The sequence below is a fragment of the Marmota marmota genome, unplaced genomic scaffold (genome assembly GCF_001458135.2).
Source record: "Marmota marmota marmota unplaced genomic scaffold, marMar, whole genome shotgun sequence".
Classification (NCBI taxonomy): Eukaryota; Metazoa; Chordata; class Mammalia; order Rodentia; family Sciuridae; genus Marmota; species Marmota marmota.
This window is the reverse complement of record NW_026000026.1, coordinates 30,781,588-30,794,140: the sequence shown is the minus strand read 5'-3', so window position 1 is coordinate 30,794,140 and position 12,553 is coordinate 30,781,588. Positions and strand designations below refer to the sequence as shown.

General features: G+C 45.4%; 1 protein-coding gene across 2 annotated transcripts; it reads left to right on the top strand.

Moving 5' to 3' along the window:
• Window positions 1–401: 401 nt before the first annotated feature.
• Prokr2 (prokineticin receptor 2) lies at window positions 402–12,078 on the top strand. 2 transcript variants are annotated; one of them, XM_048811282.1, is made up of 4 exons: window positions 402–596; window positions 1,242–1,318; window positions 2,703–3,311; window positions 9,563–12,078. In XM_048811282.1, the coding sequence occupies exons 3-4, from the start codon at window positions 2,854–2,856 to the stop codon at window positions 10,257–10,259; spliced, it is 1,155 nt and encodes a 384-aa protein (XP_048667239.1). In that variant the 5' UTR covers window positions 402–596; window positions 1,242–1,318; window positions 2,703–2,853; the 3' UTR covers window positions 10,260–12,078. The 2 variants fall into 2 exon arrangements, with proteins under 2 accessions (XP_048667239.1, XP_015362565.1); XM_015507079.2 differs by lacking the exon at window positions 1,242–1,318.
• Window positions 12,079–12,553: the final 475 nt, after the last annotated feature.

The following is a 12,553-nucleotide window of genomic DNA, read 5'->3' as shown; positions in this document are numbered from 1 at the left end:
CCTGCAGAAAACAGGGCGCTCTACCTGTGTACAGGCGATTCGGGTGCGGGGGGGGGGGGGCTCTAGCAGGGTGCAGAGGACAGGAGCCGCGCAACTGACAACAGTGCTCATCTGCGGAATCGCACCACTGACACCTGGCTACTGAGGTCCTATTCACACCCGGGTGCCAAGGAGTAGAAAACCCCCAGTGAAGGGAGGCCCCCACAACCTGTGACCCCAGCCAGAGAGGTCCTGCACCCAGAGCACACTAGTCCCAGCGCGCGGCGGGGCGCGGGAGCAGATCGCCCACTGTCTGCCTAGGGTTGAAGGCAGGCGGGGGCACCCTAGGGCGGAGTCGAGGGCGGGACGCGCAGGGCCGGGTCCGAGGTGTTAGGATGAGTGGAGGAGGCGGAGCTCCGACTCTGTCGGGGAGACACCGCCAAGCGCAGAAGAGCACTGAGGCGAGGGGTCTAAATAGGGACAACACACACTCGCCTCGGCAAGTGCTAGTCCGGGTCCCCAAGGCGGGAACCAGAGACCCGACCCGCGTCCACTCACCCTAAGACCCGCGTTCGGCCTCCAGGACCTCAGAGTGCCCCAGGAGAAGAGGTGCAGAGGTAGGTAAACGATCAGATCCGCGCAGTTGGAAGACGGGTTGTGTGTTCATGCCGCCCGGACAAGGGGCTCCGACGCCCGCTTTCTTTCTCAGGGCTACGCGGGCTCCTTAGCCTCTTGCCACTCCCGGGATGTGGCGATCTGTCCCCAAGCTAGCAGCGATTTGATTCGGGGAAATGCCCTCTGGGTCCTCCAGGTTGGCAGGAGACCGTAGGCTGGGATTGGGAGCTGCGGGCGCGGGCGAGCGCCAAATTGCAGGGGGAGGTCTCCTGCAGAAAGGTGAGCAGAAAAGAGCCAACCTATCTGATAAAATTCTCTCGCCCCCTCATCGTCCCCTCGCCAACCCCAACCCCCAGCCCTAGTTTTCCGCGGTCCCGAAGCCCCCCGGGCTTTGTTTCTCAAACAAGAATTTTTTAGTTGATTCCTGCCCGGGGCGGGGCGGAGTCTTCGGACACCGCGTGGCAGCGTTGGGGAAGGGAGGAGGTGCTGGAACGGGATGATCACCCGCGAGGGGTACGTCCCTCGAAAATGCGACGGGGACAGGGACTTGCCCCCGCTCGGGGCATGCGCCTCTTCCTTGGGTCTGGAGGCTGGAGCGTAGAAACCTGGCAGGAGAAGAGCTGGGGGTCCTGCTTCTCTGTCCGCAGCCGAACCGAGTCTTCAGGGATTGGAATTCCGTGTGAAAGGCAAACCCAGGAAGGTCACCCCGGCTGCAGACGCCTCTGTGAGTTGAACCTCACCTGTCGGGGGTTTCTACACCTCAGTCTCGCAGCAGGCGGGAGCTCTATAGGTTATAGTATTCCTGCCACAACTACGACTCTTGTCCTTGCCAGAGTGGCAGTTCCTGACCCTTGCTCCCGTCCCGCCTTCCCAGGGGCAGACAAATTTCCCTGACCCATTTTATTGCTTCTTGCTACCAGCATCCATTGGCCCCCACACTTGGAGTGGTTTCCAGGTGTGCTGAGAGGTCTGGGAGGAAAGCGGTTCACCTCTAGTAAGACAGCTCCCTTTCTGCGGACACTAGGGTCCTAGTTCTTTTCCCAGACACTCAGCAACTCCTTGTGCCCTGTGCTCCTCTATCTCCTGAGAGCTGATGCTTCAGAGATTTTATTTCCTCTCAGAGGTTCCTTCATTGGACTTTTTCCAGTGAAGGGCAGACAGTTCACCTTGAGCCCTCTGGGGTCTTAGATGACCTTCTACCCCCTCCTCCCCCGACCTTCACCCTTGGGGGCTATTTTCAGTTAAGTCTTGGGGCAGCCATCCTTTTCCGAGGACAAAGACCTTCAGGACAGGGTGTGGTGCCTTCTACTCAGGGTGACTCTGGGGTGGGGAACTGGAAACCTGGTGAAGGCAGGAGGGAGCAGACCCAAAGTAGTGGTACTAAGGTGGGGAGACAGAGAATTCCTTCTAGAGCTGGTTCCCATGGATCAGGGGAATTTCCTCTTCCCCACCTACAGCATCTAGGTGGGGATCCTCATTTATTCATTCATTCAACAAATTCCTATCCAGCTCCCCAACCGTACCCCCTGCCTATGCAGGATCTGGACTGGATAGCAGGAGTTTGTTTAGGGAAAGTTAGGGCTCTGAGAGCATGAATCACTGGTCCAGGATGACTCAGCCTATCCATATGAAAATGGTTTTGGTGATTTCCAAGTCCCTGGTTTGGCTAGACCAGAGGGCTCTGTGCCCTACTTTGGAAGAAAGACCCTATTCCTGGCCAATAGATGGTGCAACATTGTGGATAACATAGAAGCCTGGGCAATTGCCTTGAGAAACTTCCAGAAGACCTGTGGGAGCTGATGAAGGGGTGGGTAGATAAATTAGACATCAAACCAGCACTGACCCCTGGGAAAAGGACAAAAGTGCACATTTTTCTTGGGTGTCTCTGGCAAGTCCAATCCACCTTGCATTCAGTCCTTTCTGATAGCTGCAGAGGTGGTAGAGGGCATCCCAGCTTCCAGATCTCATGCCTTCTCTCCCCTGCACCATGAGTAGTTCTGTCTACAGGTAGGCAGTGGGTTTGGTGGGTGTGTACCTGGGGAACTCTGGAGGAATGCTACCAGATATTCTTCATTCTCCTGTGATCCACTGGTTGTGTCTCCTTCCAGAAACAAGATGGTGTATCACCTCTGCCCAAGGATGTGAGCAGGGTACTAGGCTCAATCACATCTTCTGTGACAGCAGAAGATCTGGACCCCCCAGCTCAGAGTGCTGTATTCCCTACACTTCCCTCATACCGCTCCATCTGCAGGCATCACCATGGCAGTGCAGAACAGAAACACTAGTTTTGCTTCCAACTTTAGTCTACCCCAAGACCATGCCTCCTCCCTCCACTTCAACTTCAGTTATGGTGATTATGACCTCCCTCTGGATGAAGATGAGGACATGACCAAGACCCGGACCTTCTTTGCAGCCAAGATCGTCATTGGAGTGGCACTGGCAGGCATCATGCTAGTCTGTGGCATTGGCAACTTTGTCTTCATTGCTGCCCTTGCCCGCTACAAGAAGCTGCGCAACCTCACCAACCTGCTCATTGCTAACCTGGCCATCTCCGACTTCCTGGTGGCCATTGTCTGTTGCCCCTTTGAGATGGACTATTATGTGGTACGTCAGCTCTCCTGGGAACATGGCCATGTGCTGTGTGCTTCTGTCAACTACCTGCGTACTGTCTCCCTCTACGTCTCCACCAATGCCCTGCTGGCCATCGCTATTGACAGGTGAGGCCCTTGGCAGGGGTATAAGACAGAAGCCAGCTAGGCTGCCATTTTTCTCACTTCAAATTAGACAGGCTTGGCACTACTCCATATTTGAATGTTCATTGATCTTTTAAGGGGCAAGAGGAGCTTTTGTTTCTTTAGCAGTGTTCTGTTCCCCCAAATGTGAGCAAATATGAGGCTCCTAAGTCCCCCAGTTCTGACCATGCTCTCTCTGAATCTGCTTTAGATGCAAGCATATCACATTAATGACAGCCTATGGCATCAAACACAAAGTCAAAAGCAGAAAATTCAGACAGCTGTTACTTAGAAGCCAAGGGAGGGTTAACTAAGGAAGTTTGCAGTCAAGACAATACGCACCAAGTTTTTCCTGTAGCCAGATTGAACATTTCCATCACTTAGAAAATGCCTGTGCCCTAACCAGTCAACTCCCCCAACCCTTAAGCAACCAGTGATCTGATTGTTATCATCATAATTTAATTCTGCCTAGGCTTTAACTTCCTAAGAAAAGAATCATCACTTGTTTTAGTGATTTTGTTGCAGAGCTGATTTTAAAATGAGATAGCAGGATTTGTTTGCAGAAAAGAAAGACATGCTTGCTTTTGTTCTTTTGCATATATCCATGTGTGCTCATTTGCATGCATTTGCATGAGATGTTCCAGAAGTCCTTGCTCTATTGTAAATGTATAAGGTAAAATTTATCACATCTAGTGACAAATCTTATACATGTACAATTTATGTGAACAGTTGCAGCCCAGTATCAGATCACCAGTGGCTCTGTTTGAGAGAGACAGTTGATGTCTTCTTGCTTACTATTCACCTTCTGAGCTATGCTGAAACTCATTTTGATTAAGGTGCTGGATCATCTTTTTTCCCTTTTGTCTCCTTTCAACTCTTCAATTTTTCCCATGTTCTCAGTGCTGTTTATAGGTTTGCTGTCCTTTGTAATCAACCAGTTTATTATTCTTCATTTATGGTGTAATAAAATACACATACAGGTACAAGATGCATCTTCCTTTTATAGAATATCTGAAGGAAAAACAATTTTATTACAACTCTGAGGTTCTCCAGGCCTGAAACCAGCCTTTGTGGAGTGGGCACTTACCAACCAACTGCGCAAAACTCCCCAGGGAAAATGGCAGAAGGTAACATCTGATGCAATGATTCAGAGTCAGATTCCTGGGTCCCACTCCAGTCTCCTGGATGGGAATCCCTCACACTGGGTTCCAGGAATCTGAATTTTTATTCACTATCTTAAGTGATTTTTATGCTTACTAAATGATAGTGATCACTATTCTCATCTCTTGTCCCATTGTAACCTTGTCTTCATGATGTTGATTTTGTTTGTCTGTTTTTTAAATTTTTTATTTGTTCTGATTAGTTACACATGACAGCAGAATATTTTGCACTTTGATATATCATTCATAAGTGGGATATAATTTCTCGTTTTTCTGATTGTACATGTTGTAGAATCACATTGGTCATGCAGTCATATATGTACATAAGGTAATGAGGTCTGTTTCATTCTACTATCTTTCCTACCCTCATACCCCCTCCTCTCCTTTCACTGCCCTCTATCTAAAGTAACTCTATTCTTCCCTAGCCACCCCCACCTTATTGTGAATCAGCATCTGCATATCAGAGAAAACATTCAGCCTTTGGTTTTTTGGGATTGACTTATTTTGCTTAGCATTATATTCTCCAGCTCCATCCATTTACCAACAAATGCCATAATTTTATTCTTTTTTAAGGCTGAGTGATATTCCATCATATATATCACATTTTCTTTATCCATTCATCTATTGAAGGGCACCTAGATTGGTTCCATAGTTTAGCTATTGTGAGTTGAGTTGCTATAAACATTGATGTGACTGTGTCACTGTAATATGCTATTTGTAACACTGGAGTTTCTTGGGACATGATCACCCTGTTACAACAGACAAGGGAGAAGTTCTTTCCCATCCCAAACCAACTCTTCCCCAGGCAGCTGCCAGCTCCATCAGCAGTGTCATCACTTTCCTGGTCCCCAATCAGGAAAGTTACCAGCACCCTTTGCTTTTCTCCCCCCTCAATTCCTACCCACTCCACCCTTTGTGTTCAGGCCTACACCAACTCCTGGCAATTCTCCCTCTACCCTCATTCCTTATCAAGTTATGACTGGTCCATGATGATGCTCTTCTGACTTGTCTTTTGCCCCCAGAGGCTCTTGGCTCTGCCCTGAAATCCATACTCATCCATATGAAGCACCAGAATATCACTATTGAGGGATCTTCCTAAGACATTTCATTGCTAATAAGACCTCTAGAAATTCCAGTGTTTTTAGGATACACGCCAAATCCTGAGTCTAGCATAACAGGGCATTTATGATCTGATGCCAATCTGTCTTTCCAAACTCAGGCTGTGTATGAAGATACAGATGGTCTTATCCAAAAGATAATGTATTTTAAGCACAATAATTAGGTCTGCAATGTTTCTGTCTCCACAGAGCCTTATACCTGTGTCTTAATTTGGGTTGTTTTCACTCTGAGATAAGGATACTTGTGCATGTAGCACCAGGAAGAACCTATAGGAAGGTGGAAAGTGAAATAGGGAAGGAAAACAGTCAATACAGGATACATTGTTGAACAAGATTCTACTATGGGTAACTAGAGCTTATCCCTGCTGAGAAACCCTTAGAGCCAGTAGATCACAACTCAGACATCTCCCAGGAGTGGGCAGTGAGAGGGAGCTGGGATATTTGTACACCATTACACATAAGGCCTTGCTGAGGACTGCTCTAGGGATGCTGTTCAGGGAGCCAAGAGGAATCTGGAAGCCTGAGAAAGCCTTTAGACAAAGAAATGCAGGTGTATTGGCAGGTACAAGTGAACAGGTATGCACTGACATGATAACAGCAAAGGGATATGAATGGGGCACTGACTGTATCTGCTCCAACCTGGTAGGTGCACAGTGGGTTGCTGGGCCCTGCTGTATGTCCAGATTATGGATATGGAAACACAATGTAGAAAAGACACAGTCCTTGACCTCAGGGAGCTTTTCTTCCACACAAGAACTAGCATTTATGAGACATAAAAGAATAATCGAGAGATTCTGATACATAAATGCTAGGGTTTTTTTTTTTTTAAGGAAAAGTTCTCTGAAAGGCTTACTCTTTTTTATATGAATTATAATTATACATAATAGTGAGATTCACTGTGGCCTATTTGTACATGCACATAACATAATTTGGTGAATCTCATTCCCCAGTGAGTTTATACTTACACTTCCTGATAGAGGAACCAGCCGGACAGGGAGGCTTTTCCATTGGGTGTGTACAAGAGGAGCAGTTGAGATACATCTGGCAAGAACAGGGGAACTCATAGCTAGGCTTTTGGGGTCCCATAAGGCTCAAAGATATAAAGGCAGTATGTGGAAATTCAAGCCTCAAAATACAAAAGCTTAATAAATAGCACCCCTCTGAGCCATCAGGGTCTAGACCAATTGAAAAATAAGGTAAATGATAAGAAAGATGAATAGAAAGCTCTCATCTTTGCCCTGATGATACTGATTTTGGAAAACAGGGTTGTATCTGGGAGCTTGGGGGATACTTCAACCGCAACCCCAGAATTGGAGAGACCTACATACCCTGGGAGAAGTACACATCTCTCTGTTGGTACTTTCATTTGCCTCTAGGACAAATATGTAGAAATATATACTATGTAGAAATATCATAAGGGCCACCTGGTGCCATTTGTGTATGCTGCAGCTAGAGAATAGCCAGGTCTATGCAGAAGAGGTGCTATTTCAAGTCACAGAGACTTGAAGAAAACCATCGATCTTAAGAAACACTTCCAAGCAGATAGATGGCAACAAACACCTTGCAGATGTCTCTTGCCAATGAGTGAACTGTGGGAAATGATCAATGTAAGTAAAGTACTATAGCTTCCAACATGCATTATGTATGTTCACTTTCTTGAAACCTAAAAAAAAAAATCCTGAGAGATTGTCAATAAAGTTATTATGATCCCCATTTTATAGATGATGAAACTAATTCTCAGGAGTATAAATGATTTATCCAAGTTCACAGCTTGGAGCCAGACCTTCTGAATAACCTGCAGGCTAGTAGTGTTTCTTTCTTTTCTATTCGAATTTTGAAACATCCCATAGAATGAGGAAAGTGTTACAAATGATAAAAAACTTGAATTTAAAAGACAACAACAGAATAAGCAGGAATGTGGGGAAATTTCATTTGTCATTGGTTATTGAGATACTGTCCGTGATAGAACCAGAAAGCTATTAAGTTCTGAATTTGTCTTGCTTTTCCTAAGGACTTTGGATTAAGTTGTGGTAGGCAGAATAATTCCTCCCCCACCCCCCCCCGCCAAAAGATAACTACATCCTGTTTCCCAGAACCATGAGCATATTACATTACATGCCAAAAGGGAATTAAAGTGGCAGATGGGATTAAGGTTGCTAATCAGCTGATCTTAAAATAGGGGAATTTTACTAGATAATCTAGGTGGGGCCAATGTAATCACAAAGGTTCTTAATTGTGGAAGGAGGCAGAGAGTTAATGTCAGAGTAATACAAAATGAGACAAACTCAGCTTGCCATTGCTGGCTTTGAACAGGGAAGGGTCATGGGTCAAAAACTATAGGCAGCCCTGGAAAAGGAACTACACACACACACACACACACACACACACACACACACACCAGTCTTCTGACCTCTAAAAACTGTAAGATAATCAATTGTGTCACTTCAAGCCACTATATCTGTGGGCATTTGTTATAGCAGCAACAAAAAACTAATTCTTTCCCAGTCATTACAAAGAGACAGTGATTGTGAGATGTCCCTGCTCCAGGTGAGGGTGAGCCAGCCCATTTGCCCCTCTCTTCAGTCCCGTGAGGCTTGTCCACTCGGGACAGTCATACAGGTTCACATGGCAAGGCCAGATCAAATGATGTGCGGAGAACTCCAGCAACAGCCATGCATATTAGTACATCCAGGTTGTGATGGATCCAGCTTCATCCTGGATATTCAGAGAGCCACAAACTTGGGGGTAGCCATGCTCTCATGGGTTCCGCTAGTGAAACTCAATGGGTTAGAGCCAACAATGAACAAGGAGCAGGCAAGAGAAGGTGAAGCAAACTTGTAGCAGAAATACTGTCAGGGACGGAAAGTAGTAACATGGAAGGAAACCTCCATAGTCAAATCAGACACTTGGAAAGGTGATCAAAGGGTCTGGTTTACAAAGGTTTGGATCCAGTTTTCTACGTGTTTATTTCCATGGCTGATTTCTTTCTTTTCTGACCCTTCTGACGTTTATCTTTCTCCATTGTCTTCTACCACTCAATCCTGCACAGAAGTGATTCCAGGGCACCCAAATATCTAAATAGATTGTCATTGGTTCTCTCTCTCTTGAGAGAAGATATTCAATCTGCACAGCTGAGCTCACTTTCTACAAAAGGTTCCGACTTCTTTCCCGGGCAAAGTGGTTCATCAGAAAGAGCAGGGATCAAGATATTATGGTAGCTTCACATACCTTCCCATTTGAACATGAGGTGACCCAGGGAGGTGAGTGTAAAAGCTTTTGTATCAGGGGCCTGAATTCCAGTGCTTGCATGATTCTAGCTTGAGTAAGACATTTACTTCTCATCAGGGTTCTTAGTTTCATCACAAACCCATCCCTACTCTCCTGCTTCTGTAATGCAGAGTAATACCTGGTGGTGGGGGCTGGAGGAGAAGGAAAAAGTTCTTGTCTACTATCTGAGAAAGGCCTGACCTCTCTCGGAGGTGCCCAGCCCTTCTTCATCTCTAAACCATGAGTTATTTAGAATGAAGAGCTTTGAGAGCATTGTATTCTTGGGCAGAATGGCTTGAAACCCAAGGTAGAATAATAGGAGCATTAATAATAATAGACCACATGTATTTATTGAACACCTACAACACAGGCTACAAATATTATCATATTTAACCTTCACAGCTACCAGCAAAGCAGGTATCATTTGATTCCAGGTTGCATTTGAGGAAATGAACCTCAGAGAGATTGGGTAATTTGGGTCTGGAAAGCCAGAATTTATTCAACATATTTGACCTAAAACCTGTGCTGTTTCCACCAAACCATGCCACTATTCCAAGTGCAAAATGATGTTGCTGACATGAGATGAAGCTGGTTAAATTTGGGTAATGAGTAATGTGTTCGGAATTAGTGAAAAAACGATCATTTTCCAAGCTGTAACATATTATGATTGTTTGCTGTCTTTCCTCACCAGATATCTTGCCATTGTTCACCCCTTGAAACCACGAATGAATTATCAAACCGCCTCCTTCCTGATTGCTTTGGTCTGGTTGGTTTCCATCCTCATTGCCATCCCATCAGCCTACTTTGCAACCGAAACCGTCCTCTTTATTGTCAAGAACCAGGAAAAGATCTTCTGTGGCCAGATCTGGCCAGTGGATCAGCAGCTCTATTATAGGTCCTACTTTCTGTTTATCTTTGGCCTCGAGTTCGTAGGGCCTGTGGTCACCATGACCCTGTGCTATGCCAGGATCTCCCAGGAGCTCTGGTTCAAGGCAGTCCCTGGGTTCCAGACAGAGCAGATCCGTAAGCGACTGCGCTGCCGCCGGAAGACAGTCCTGGTGCTCATGTGCATCCTTACAGCCTACGTGCTGTGCTGGGCACCCTTCTATGGCTTCACCATTGTGCGCGACTTCTTCCCCACTGTGTTTGTGAAAGAGAAGCACTACCTCACCGCCTTCTACGTCGTCGAGTGCATCGCCATGAGCAACAGCATGATTAACACTGTGTGCTTCGTGACGGTCAAGAACAACACCATGAAGTACTTCAAGAAGATGATGCTACTTCACTGGCAACCCTCTCACCATGGGAGCAAGTCCAGTGCTGAACTTGACTTCAAAACCAGTGGGGTGCCTGCCACTGAAGAGGTGGATTGTATCAGGCTGAAGTGACGTGGTAGCGTTACACAACTGAAAACCCAAATCCAGTACTCAGAGCATCATCAATCAAATTCACAGCCTGAATGGAAAAGAACAATCATATTCATGCCTCCTGTCTTTACAGAGCTAGATGCTTCAAAGTCATAACAAATAATGAGGCTGGACACAAACCACAACCCAGACATTTACTGATATCTGCTGATATCATTAGCCTGCTGAGTACACCATCACAACCATAAGAGCAGACACAAGTAGCAGCAACTGACATGGACTGAATATCTACTGCGAGCAAGCCACACCAATGATATTAGACAGAGACAACAGGATTGTCCTACCTACTGTGTACAAAGACATTTAAAAAATCAAAATGGCAGAAGTTATCAGAGTCGACAAAACTACATCTAGACATATAGATGGCTAGGAAGAGACCACCAATGGCATCTGGACTCTCCCTCCATGATCCCTCATTCTGTATTTTATCTGAACAGGAATGCTCAAAGCTATAGAATAATAAAGCATTTAGACATAATTAAAATGTAAGGATAAGCCCATCAGTATGGAGTCTATAGCCTCAACCTAGCTCCTACTATCTCCTGATATGTTCTCCAGGATTGTGGCTGCCAAAGAAGAATTTTTCTTGCAGTCCATCCAGCCTTATGGCCCTTCTACAATGGTGTAATGTCGAAGGAGAGAACTAAAAAAAGTCTTACTGATGGGGTTGGAATCTCATCACTCTATTGGGTGAAGATGGTCAATCCTGAGATGAGGAATACATTCAGTTTCTTATACACTTCAGTGTAAAGGATTTCAGGGGCTCTGGGGCCCAAAAGAAAGAGCACCAAAAAAAAAAAAGAGTGAAGGTTGCCACTGGTAATAAACATAATCTGTGTGGCCATTTGGCTAAAACCCGAATATTTTTGGAACATACTCTCTTTTACAAAAGAAGCTCTGCTCAGAACCCAAAGACCAGACCAGAGTTCTAGGTCTCATGTGACCTACTGGTTTCCTGTGTGGATGTCTCATTTTGTTTTAATGATATGGAAATAATCAAAACTTCTGCCTTCCCTGCCACTGGGAGAGCCCATGTAAAGCATGTGAACATGATTTGAACTATACACATGAAAGGAATGAATAAGTAATATTGTACTGGTTGTTTGGAGGGAGTTGTTTAGAAACTCCATGCACTGTGGTTTATTATGGAGAAACACCTGCACCTTTTTATCTCTGTTCTTTGGACCAGTGACCCTTGAACTCTTTTCACAGAAACTCATCTCAAGTGGGGCAAAAAGGCATCCCTGCCTGTAATCCCAGCAGGTAGGGAGGCTGAGGCAGGAGGATCAAGGGCTCAAAGCTAGTGGCAAGGAGCTAAGCAACTTAGTGAGACCCTGTCTCTAAATAAAATACAAAAATAGGGCTGGGGGTGTGGCTCAGTGGTCAAGTGCCCCTGAGTTCAATCCCTGGTACCCCCCCCAAAAAAAGGCACCCCTGTCCCAGGATATAATCAAGAAAATGTAGCCTCTCAGCATCGCTATGGTCTTAGAAGTGTTGACAGTCTTTTCAGCATGTTGTCCTCAGCACACCACAGTGCTGCATAAATAGAATTTCTGAATCCATTGTTATTACTATACAACTGTGGTGATCATATATATGTATCCTCATTTCTTCCTGACTCATACTGAAGCAGAGACTGTACAAATGGTACCTGGTTTGAGATTGAACCATCCATACTTGGTTGATTCTAAGTTTTCTGAGGAGAAGGAATTGTTTAGTTGCTTATTTCTTTTTCCCCATATTTTTGAATTGGTGCATTATAGTTGTATATAACAGTGGGATTTGTTGCTACATAGTCATACATGCACACAATCTAACGATATATTTTGGCCAATTTCATTCCCCAGTATTTCCCCCTTTCCGCCCCTCCTCCCTCCCCTAGTCCTTTCCCTCTATTCTATTAATCTCCATTTGATTTTCATGAGACCTCCTACTTGCTTGATTCTTAAAATTATTTGTTTGGTTTGTTTTCCTAATGACAAAGTGCCAATCAATTGTTTTCTGTCACCACCCCGCAGACTTATCTTCAACCCAATCATTGTACATTTAAGAAAATGCAGTCTCACCATATCAAAATGGTTTATAAATTCTGATTTCACCAAGTTTCACAGTGCATTCCAAAGCCAAGCAAGGAAGCATGGTGGATTATCTACATTTTTACAATTGTAATGCTTTAGCTTTCCTGGATGAGGTGGCACACATCTATAATTTCAGCTAAATCAGAAGGCTGAAGCAAGAAGGTCCCAAGTTTGAGA

Bases quoted from the DNA above. Each gene is read 5' to 3' on its own strand.
- Prokr2 (XM_015507079.2), top strand. From the start codon at position 2,854: ATGGCAGTGCAGAACAGAAACACTAGTTTTGCTTCCAACTTTAGTCTA. The intron at 3,312-9,562 runs GTGAGGCCCTTG...TTTCCTCACCAG, and splicing joins CTGGCCATCGCTATTGACAG to ATATCTTGCCATTGTTCACC.